At 36.3% G+C, this 10,587-nt stretch overlaps 2 protein-coding genes across 2 annotated transcripts; both read left to right on the top strand.

The window, feature by feature from the left end:
• Positions 1-2,573: 2,573 nt before the first annotated feature.
• On the top strand, positions 2,574-3,498 carry LOC120277872 (cysteine-rich repeat secretory protein 38-like). The gene has a single exon (XM_039284720.1). It carries the CDS (start codon positions 2,618-2,620, stop codon positions 3,353-3,355), a length of 738 nt encoding a protein of 245 aa, XP_039140654.1. The 5' UTR covers positions 2,574-2,617; the 3' UTR covers positions 3,356-3,498.
• Positions 3,499-5,535: 2,037 nt separating this feature from the next.
• Positions 5,536-7,399, top strand: LOC120277190 (sulfite exporter TauE/SafE family protein 5-like). The gene is made up of 3 exons (XM_039283949.1): positions 5,536-6,198; positions 6,776-6,928; positions 7,013-7,399. Exons 1-3 carry the CDS (start codon positions 5,536-5,538, stop codon positions 7,319-7,321), a joined length of 1,125 nt encoding a protein of 374 aa, XP_039139883.1. The 3' UTR covers positions 7,322-7,399.
• Positions 7,400-10,587: the final 3,188 nt, after the last annotated feature.

The raw sequence follows: 10,587 nt of genomic DNA, 5'->3' as shown, positions 1-10,587 counted from the left end.
GGGCAGTGCGCATGGGCGGGCCGCCATGTGTGCGTGATCGAGGGACATGCGAGTGCTCGGCATGGCCGAGAATGGGGGTGATGGGCTGTTCCAACCGCCTACCAAGGTAATGGAGAATGGGCACTTGGTCATAAGCGGCATCGACCAAGGGTCGGAACGGGTGTTTCTAGAATGTGCGATGTTCTCCTTGAAGAGGGAACGGGTTTAGCGGGCGGTTCCACCAAGGCGATGTTCTCCTAAGGATGGATGTATGAGGGTCCTCATCAATGACCATGTAATGGGCGTCCTCGCCCTGACCATGTAGTGGAAGTTCCTCCTCATATAACCAAGTAGTGGGCGTTTGGTAACCGCCACATCCTATGTAATCAAGGCTAGTCTCTGGTATCTTAGATAAATAAGTCATGAGCGGCACAATTTTGTAAGCATGAAAGCATCTGGAGAAGCATTGGATTGATCATGGGAGAAATCAATAAAAGTCTAAGTTAAGTTGGGCGACTATGTTTGTGTACATTTTATTTACTCTCTCTTGGCCTATTGTTAACTCTTTTGGTGAGGTGAGAGCTTTGGTGGCGTGCAAGGTGCGTAGGCGTTCGCGCCATCGCAGTACTCGGAAGACTAGCATTCTTGCCGCGATGAACTCTTCCATGCGGTAGGGCGTGACAATTACCATGTTGTTTTTAGTTCTCTCCTATTGAAATCTATGTTGTACTCTCCATCTATGTTTATGAATATGGTTTATGCATTTATATATATATATATATATATATATATCTATATCTACTATAGTGCCAAGACTTGATAATAATATCCTTCTCGGTCAATTATTTCTTACAAGCCTCAAGCCTTTCAAGTGATTTGGGTGGCTCCCATCCCTTATTCGCTCTCTTATCCCTATAATTTGTAACTTTTATTTTATAATTAATATATTATATATTTTTAAATTATTATTTTTAATAAAAAGTGGGTAAAACCACAAAATTATTACATAACAAACAAGTCAAACAAAATGAAACGAAAACGGAGAAAACCAAAGAACAAGAAGAAGAAAGCGGTGGCTGATCACTAAAAAGTGAAGCTTACCAAAACAACTCAGACAACAAAGCAGAGACCACGTAAGGTAAACTAGAGAAAGCGAGGGCCACTCTTCGATGTTCGAAGCCCTCAAAAGCTGAGAAGGGAGTGGATCACTCCTGGGCATATATATATCTATCGTATATATATATATATATATAATGTTTGGCATGAGGAACGTAAAGTCAACCCTAACGGAACTCAGCAGTAGTGTTGATGAGAAATCTTGAGTTCAAGCCTTTTCAACTTCGCAGTTCAGTTTTAGTCGTGACGAGTTCTATCTGAGGAATACCTCTAGTCCTCCCTTCCATTATTGCATGACAGAGGGTTTATCTCTAGGAGGTCATTCAAATCACTGTAACTGATGTATTTCTATACCTGTCTATTCTTTGATCTGGTGCTTGTCGGCGTTGTTGCCTTTGTCACAAAAATAAAAATAAAAAAATAATAATAATTGTTTAGCATGTTTGAGTGTTATTTTGCCTTTGGTTACAGCCAGCTTCGGTCACCACCGTGCATTACAAGATTTAAATTTTTTTTTGTGTGAAATTTTTGAAAAGTTGGTTTGAGATCTAAATATGTGACAACATTTTGGTTTAAAAAAATGAGTTTGGTGGTAACCACGTCAAACAATGGGCAAAAAAAACTACTCCAAAAAAAACTCTCCCTGTCTTTTTATTTTCACTGTTGCTTTCAGATTCTCTCGCTCACTTCACGGGAGAGATTTTATCTGTACTTCTCTGTCTCTTTTTATTCAATAAAGTTGTGGTTTTATCCACATTTATTTCAAAATGAATGATGAGGTAAAGACTTGTTTTTATATATAATTTAAGTCTCAAAGGTGCTACCATGACTGCTAGTTGATAGATTATATCTTAGAAATTTTCTCATAGTTAGATTATAGGATATGAACACTTTCCTTGAAGTTTCAGCCATTCAAAATTACATGGTACAGGAATTTTTTACGAGGTGCATAAACCATTATAATCGATACATTTCTATACTCATCTATCTCTTAAAAATAGACCACTCATCACAGGTTCGTCAAAAAAAACTGCCCATGAAGAGTGCTTCCATTTAATGATAAGGTTGCTTCGAGAAGAGTTTAATTGGTTGTTTCTATTACTTGGCCGAAACTCAGTTTTGTATGTACAGAAGAAGTCATCTTTCGGCCGTCTTTGACTTATTTATTTTTTAAATTTACAGAAAAACCAGTCTTTGACTTTCTTTTCATTACAAGGGCCCCTCAAAGGGTCTTGTCAAAATTTGGCACCATTGCACAAAGTCTCAATCTAGAACCACTAGAGAAAGATGGTTTTTCAACATAATCAATTATAAGGAATCAGAATACTTTTCAAACCCACTGACAGACAATACAATTGTTGATTTTTTCCATACATATCCGTATTAAAATATATTTGCTTAAATCTATTCATGTTTTGAAAATTCAGTAGTTTCATCAGTATATAAAGAGGTGCATATATACAACTGAACCCAACTCATCTATAGCTTTCATCTTTTGTCAAAGGCCTTCCTTAATCACAACATGCACAGCTACATGAGATCATCATCCTCTCTTCTCCTCTTTTCATTCATCATTCTTGTCCACAATGCAATAGCCTCAGATTCTCTCTTTAACTTTTGTTCAAACACCAACTACACAGCTGGTGATGCCTTCTCTTCCAACTTAGACCAGTTATTTTTCATGCTAGCCACCAAAGGTCAACCAACCGGCTTCGCACTTGGCACAGTTGGTTACGGCCAGAACAAAGTCAACGGGCTCACACTCTGCCGTGGCGACGTCAAGCCTGCAGCATGTGGAACATGCATCAGAAACTCTGCCACTCAACTACGTGATCTATGTCCTCTCAAGAAGAGCGCCATCGTCTGGTTTGATGACTGTCTTTTACGCTACTCGGACTTAGAATTTTTCGGTGAGATTGACAACAGTGATACATTCTATATGTGGAACGTTCAGAACGTGTCAGATTATTCGACGTTTAACAATAAAGTTAATGAACTTTTGAATGAGATTACACTGGAAGCTTATGTTAAGCCATCACTGTTTGCAACTGGAGAGAAGGAGATAAAGATTGGAGGAGGGGAAGAGAAGCTTTATGGTCTGGTTCAGTGTACAAGAGACCTTTCTGGGGAGGACTGCAAGAAGTGTTTGGATGGTGCCATTAGTCAACTTCCGAGCTGCTGTGATGGTAAGCGGGGTGGAAGAGTAATTGGTGGGAGTTGCAACTTTAGATATGAGTTGTACTCATTCTATGATGTATAAATGTTATAGTATGAGAATATATATATATATGATGTATAATAACTAGGATATGTACTCTCTTTGGAAGAGGAGAGTAGGTATTTCCTTCGCGCTTTCTCAATGGGTTCTTGTGGTGTATTCTAATAAACATTTGGCTTTGTTAATTGATACTTTTGAGCGTGCTTATAAAATTAAAGTTAGTTTATATGATAATAAAAATATTATATGAATATATGTAACTAATAAACATAAGTAAAACGCATTCATTAAACATAACATAAAAATTTTTTAGAAATGTGGACAAATCATATGACAAAAATGTGCGCTTCCGTGAAATTAATTTTTCGATACATATATATATCTTCATCCTAAATGAATTGAGTTTCAAAACCTAGCTACATCTTAGATAAAAACACAAATATTTTTATGCAAAAGACATGGTGTGAATATACTAAATAGATGTTGGCACATGATCAGTTAAAACTTTGAATAAAAATTATTTTTAAATAATGCTAAAGTTTTTATTCAAATTGACGTGAGACCAATCAATTTTTAACATTAATTTAAACACATGAGCTGTGTGAAACAAAAAAATAATTATGAAAATCATCAATACATTACTCTCTTTCCAACTCATCATTTTTTTAGCCTTATAGTCATCATCACATAAAAAAATTTATATATAAATTCAATTTAATAATTTATAGTATTTATTATTCACTTAAACACATATATGATAATTTATCGAGCTCAACCAAACTATGTGAGAGTAATTTTTTTGAGATTTTAACGCCATTCCAACTCATATTATTTTAGAATTTTATGGCATTAACTCACTCAACCTTATGGTCATCACATGCATCAAGCATACTTGTACAGAAGATGAGCAAGTTGATTAATTAGCAATTTAGCAGCAAGTGGGCATTTGCAGCTGTGGGACATACAAAAAGCACAACACCAGTTGAGTGACTCTTCACATCACAGGTAAAGAGTATGTGGTTCTGCTTTGTTGAGAGAAAAGGAGACTTGAGTTTGCCTTTTGTGTTTATTAAGGTTTGGAATCATACTGACATTTGCAAGGGTGTACTTGACCAGTTTGGGCTTACCTTTTTTCAAATTGAACATTTAAATTGCCTAGCAAATGAATAACTCCTCTTAAATCTCACATGGAGCACTTTTTTATTTCAAGAAAACTGTTCAAAAGCCACATCACTATACATATATAGACAAAAATGTTGAGAATGTGATATATTGAAGGTGAACGGGTGGTAGGAGGCATGGAGATGCAAGACAAGTAACATCACAGCATGGATGAAGGTGTAGCTGTGGGATGTTGCAGGCGATGGAGTGGTGAAGAAGGGAAGAGCATGGCACTGTACCAAGCCGGGATGGTCATGCCTGCGTGTGGTGTGGAGATGAGCATGTTCTCAGTGTTTTTGGGGTAGTTAAGTTAGTTGGTGTGTATGGAGAGAAATGAGTATCATATTTACTCAATCTCTTGTATTCAGTGTCTAGCCAATGCTGGAGCAGTTTAAGGATAGGGCATGGCCAATGGGCTGAGTTAGTGGGCTGGCAACCAATGGGTGCTCAGCTTTGTGTTTCTCTATCTGTAATTTTTATAAATATAAGTTAGTGCTGTGTTGGGATTGGCTGGTTACAAACCATTTTAAAAGTCCACTAAAGTCCACTCTCTTTAGCTTCCTTTGACCAGAGAAACTATGTGGTGATTTACCAAGCCATTTCATTAAACATCTTGGTATTCACTGGACCTTTCCTCGAACACTCACTTCCTCTTCATCACTATACATTTATAGACACTAAAAATATTATCGATAAGGATGGTCCTTACATCACTGTATATCTCTATGATAAAGATGTTCGTGTGTGTTATGCCAAACACATCAATAATATGGAAAAAAAACAAAAGGAAAATAGTAGCACTTACGTCCAAGAGCAAGAAGATAGAGATTTCTTATTCTTCTTTTTTGAGGGAAAAAAACTCATATAAACAATACAGGAAGAACTCTATATATATTCAAATTAAAATAAAATAATTTAACAAGCTCAAACAACTATATACACACACACACACACACGTAAATCACACCAAATAATAACCTAACCCCAATTCGCTCAAATTTCCTTCAAAGTTCTTTAACTCAAGTGCAAACTTAACTTCTCTCCCTCAAAAGCATCACACCATGTCACAGCCATTTGGCCACCTTAGCCTGGAGGAGATCCTCAACCATGTTGCTGAACAGATGGAATCCATGCAAGGAATGTCTAGTAAAGATATCAAAACAGTCATTGCATGGATTCTTTTGTTTTTAGCTGCTTCAATCTCTAGTGCAGGGAGGTCTGGGTGGTGGCCCTTATTCCTCCCCATACTTAGAAACTTGTTGCAGGCCTGCAAATCAGGACAGCAGCCACCTTCTCAGCCTTCATGGTCACTGGAGGGTCTCTCACCACTGTCATATATAACCTCTTCTCAGGGACCCTCACTGATAGACTATGAGATTACACTCCTCTCACAGCCATGCTTGCTTCTTGGAGTGAGTGTTGGGGTATTCTTCAATATTATGTTTCCAGAGTGGCTGATAACAGTGTTGTTTGCTGCTTTTCCTGGCTTTTTCTACATTCAAGACATGCAGTGCTGGTGTAAGACATTGGAAAAAAATGAGACTGAAGAGATTAGGAGAAGGGACTGTGGAGATGATGAGGTGAGCTTGGAGGTGGCTACAGCCATGGATGTAGAGATAGTGTGTGCTACTGTGGGCACTCCATGGGCAAAGTTGGTGATTTTGGTATTTGTGTGGTTGTCTTTTTTTGGTCTGCATGTTCTTCTTGCTGACAATGATGGACAGGTATGTTAATTATGTTATCTTGTTCTTTATTTCATATTTACTCCATTAAGATCCCATAAAAACCAAAAAGTAGTCTTGTTATCAAACTTGCCAATTTATTTACAATGTCATAATCGCACACCCACCCTCCCACTTGATCATAATGGGAACAACATTTGTGACAAGAGATCAATCAAAAACCTGCTGTCATTTTGTACCCAACCATTACAGTAAACTTTTCTTTTGTTTTTTTAATAAAGTGGATAAACCATTAAATATATTAAATTAGATTAAATTAAAACCTCACCCTTTCTCTCATTAGTTTTTCATTGATCATTTGATAGTTATCTTTGCAGAATTTCATACACATAAAACCATGTGCTGTCGGTTACTGGCTTATCACATTATCCCAGATTCCACTTGCCATTGGTTTCACTCTATACATCTTATATGCAAAAACATAGAACTATATAATGAAGATCATCATGATGAAAAATAAGCAGCATGAAGGTTAGTTTAACAAGAAATAACTGTGTAGTATGTTATTAATTTGAATATGCAATATCTAACTAGAAGGGTGAAGTGGACATTCATGCAGAACAATATTGTAAACCAAAATGGGATTAGCACACAGCCCAAATTTATCTTCCCAGTAGCTGCACTCTTATCAGGCATTGTGGGTGGTCTCTTAGGCATTGGTGGAGGATTGCTAATTAATCCTGTTCTTCTTCAAATTGGAGTACCTCCTCAGGTTCCACATCTATTTAACCAATTTCCTAACTTTAAAAAACAAAAAAGAAGTTACTCACTTCTGATGTTTCAACTTAAATTTCAGACAACAGCAGCAACAACATGTTTCATGGTGTTGTTCTCTTCTTCAATGTCTTCAGCACAATACTTGATCCTTGGCATGAAAGGTGTCAAACAAGCATTGGTTTATGCTCAGCTGTGTATAGTGGGTTCAGCTCTTGGGTTAATCATGATGGAGAGAGTTGTGATAAAGTCTGGCAGAGCTTCTCTTATTGTGTTCATGGTCAGCATTGTCATGGCTCTGAGTACAATCTCTATTACTTCATTTGGAGCAATAGATGTTTGGAGTGATTACACTGACGGCAAAAATATGGGTTTCAAGCTCCCTTGCTGAACTTTTGATTAAGCTCTGCTACTTTAAGTACTTACTTTGTCAAGACTTATCATTTATATATTTTCAGGGCTTAAAACACATGTTGTCAACTTACAATATATATATATATATATATATATTGAAAAACGTTCGTAACAAGCAGTTAATAAGATTAAAATTATGAACAATAGTACAGTAAAAAAAATTTAAAATATACTGTATTTTAATCTGAACAGTAAATCGCGATCCTAACAGTAAATCAATATAATCTGAATCATTAATTTTTTTCCTATTGGATCTACGGGAACAAAATTAAAAACCAAACTAAACGTAATAAATATGTTAATGTGTCTGCATTTCTCCTTTGTATTAACTGTACCCAACTGCTGACGTTCGTACTCTGTTAGGTTTTTCCAAGAGAATTCAGAAATAAACACACACGCAAGCCTCTGAAATGTGCTGCAGCAAAGGTCTAGAATAATGTGATTCAAATAAATCACAATTCATCCAAAATATAGTATATAAAAGTATAGACCCTCAAAACACAATGGATGCATATAGCATATGATATCAGAAATATATGTATACTCTACGTATATTCTCCTTTAGATCATGGTGTTATTACAAGTCTAATCTAGTCCCACATCACCTAATTGAAAAGGGAGTCTATAGCCATATATATATATATATATATAGAGGATAACCCCATTTTATTAACCTGACTTTTTAAGTTTATGGATCTCTCATTGTGTGCATCATTGATGTTTTTGTTGAGATTTGGTGGTGCGGAGCTGGAGGAGGGACTGACCGAGAAAAACCTGAGTGAAGTGTTGCTGAGTGAAGCTTTGTTAAGTGAAGCTTGCCTGACTCAACGAAGACGGCGGATCTAATCAAAGGAGTAATGTTGCAAGTTTAGCTTAGTTCCACATCGTTTAATTGAAGTGTATTCCATGGACATATATGTGAGGATGCCCCACTCTATCAAACTGGTCTTTTTGAGATTGTGGGTCTCCAGCTGTATGCATAAGGTGATTTGATTAATTACATATTTTTCACCTTTTACTTAATTACAATAGGAAGATAGAAATCCTCCCAATAATTTCATCTCCCACCATGCATACAGGGTTAGTATTCCACTCCCATCTCCCATTCTCATCATATTATCATAAAAGTCAATTATGGCTTATAAAACAACCAAATGGAACTTTATGTTGATTGAAATTAAGTGATGAGCTACAATTTTTTGTTATATACCAGAGGTTCAGAGCAGAGTCCGGTCCTTATATTGACCAATTTTTGTGCAAAAATATTAATAAATAAATAAATAAATACCAACATGTACTAATTGAACATTAATGTTTTATTGACTTTTAAACGCCAACACTCAACTACAAAAAATTGTAACACCACTGGAACTCAACTAAAAATAATAATAAAAGAAAAATTCTAAATTGAAATGGTTATATACATAATTCAATATTTACTATAAATATAAAATTGGGATGTATTATTCAAATTCTTGGGTCCCAGTCCTTTGCCCCAACTTCTAAAAGTTTTTATCCCATCTCAGGCACTTAAATCTTTTTCCTAGCTTCCTCACCCTATTGATTGACGGTATTTTTAGTGGAGTACATCGCATGCGTTAAAAAGTAGACGACAAAGCTTCGGGAGAGAGTCACAAGCGATCTACCAGGGGAGTGTGAGAAGAAAAAACAGCAGGACACAGCACAAACCAAAAGCAGGGGAAAAGAACAAAGACCACTAGGAGAATAGACCCCTCCAAAGACAAAAACAATTGACTAGTATCTTCATTCATCTTTTACTGGATTTCTTTATATTCTTCAATTATCTTCTGTTTTCAGGTTAAGTATTGAGTATTTTTCATTATAATATAGTTTTATTTTATTTTTATTAAAAATTATATAATTGAAGAGGTTATCATTATTTTTATGTTTTTAACTTATTTTTTAGACATTATCATTTTATGATGTTGAATCCCCACTAAATAAAATTATTTATGAGATAAGCTTGGACCTCAAATAAATTTAGGATTCGCCCATGTTTTATTTGTTATCTATACATTATTTATTCTCTAAAAAGTACTCAAACAAAAATAAAAATAAAATATTGTGAAGTCTATAAAGTTATTACTCACACATGACTTCAAACCCATCAAACAAGCCTACGACGGTTATGAATTTCTTAGTCGAAGCTTTAAATAGTTGGTGTCCCCTTAAAAAGGAGATGCATTTTTGGATAACATTGCTATTGATGAAGAACTATTTTTTAGCATCCCTAAACGTAGGCTGCCGGGTCACATTCTGAAAGTCAAATTTGCTAAGGCATTCAACACGATGAGATTGGGATTTCCTTTTTGACCATTTTGAAAGCAAGAGGCTTTTGGGGAGCAAATGGGTGGGGTGGATTTGGAGTATTCAGTTTTCTTTGAAGGTAACAATCCTTATTAATGGCTCTCGAATGGATACGCTCGCTATCAAAGAGGGTTGAGACAAAGAGATCCGCTTTCACCTTTGTTGTTCGTAGCTAGTGACTGGATGTACTGAGTCGATGTTCTTTTCATGCACTAAGATCTCGGTCTTGATCAAGTGCCCTCTCGGTGAGTTTGGAAGTAAAATACAATCTCCACTATGCTGATGACCTCCTAGTGTTAACCATGAGAGGTCTCAAGGATCTCAAGACAGTGAAGCTGATCTTATACTTGTTTGAAAGTATGACCGGCCTTAAGACTAATTTCTCAAAAACCTGTCTATATTCGAGTAATATGGGAGAGCTCCCAGAGGTTACAATAGCAGAGACTTTAAACTGTACAGTGGGTACACTTCCTATCACCTATCTTGGTATCCCAATTTCGGGAAGAAGACCTCGAAAGCTAGAGTGTGAGGGGCTTATTCTAAAAATTAGAAGGTATCTTTCAACTTGGAAAGTGCTGCATCTCTCTTTGGGGGCTCCTTACTCTTGTGAATTCGGGTCCCTATTTTACGCTCCCCACTTACTAGATGTCTATTTTTTAGATTACCAGGTCGAGTCATCAAGAAAATTAACCATATCAAGAAAGATTTCTTGTGGTCAGGTTCGGATATTAACCACACGGACTGTTGTTTAGTCTGTTGGAAGAACATTTGTCGGTCTCGTGATCAGGGGGATTGGGGAATTCTCTACCTTGTTAATTTCAATCAAGCATTGCTGGAAAAGTGGTGATGGAAGTTTTTGACGGAATTAGATTGGTGTGGTGCGATGGTGGTCTAATTTAATTATGGATTGTTACA

The sequence above is a fragment of the Dioscorea cayenensis genome, chromosome 15 (assembly GCF_009730915.1).
Source record: "Dioscorea cayenensis subsp. rotundata cultivar TDr96_F1 chromosome 15, TDr96_F1_v2_PseudoChromosome.rev07_lg8_w22 25.fasta, whole genome shotgun sequence".
In the NCBI taxonomy this organism is placed as follows: domain Eukaryota; kingdom Viridiplantae; phylum Streptophyta; class Magnoliopsida; order Dioscoreales; family Dioscoreaceae; genus Dioscorea; species Dioscorea cayenensis.
Note: the sequence above shows the minus strand (reverse complement) of the source record. Positions and strands in the feature narration are given on the sequence as shown.

What these genes read in the sequence shown, in the direction of transcription:
- LOC120277190 (XM_039283949.1), top strand. Translation starts at nt 5,536, where the DNA reads ATGTCACAGCCATTTGGCCACCTTAGCCTGGAGGAGATCCTCAACCAT. An exon ending in TTGCTGACAATGATGGACAG is followed by an intron (nt 6,199 to 6,775) that starts GTATGTTAATTA and finishes ACATTCATGCAG; the next exon opens with AACAATATTGTAAACCAAAA. An exon ending in AAATTGGAGTACCTCCTCAG is followed by an intron (nt 6,929 to 7,012) that starts GTTCCACATCTA and finishes CTTAAATTTCAG; the next exon opens with ACAACAGCAGCAACAACATG.
- LOC120277872 (XM_039284720.1), top strand. Translation starts at nt 2,618, where the DNA reads ATGCACAGCTACATGAGATCATCATCCTCTCTTCTCCTCTTTTCATTC.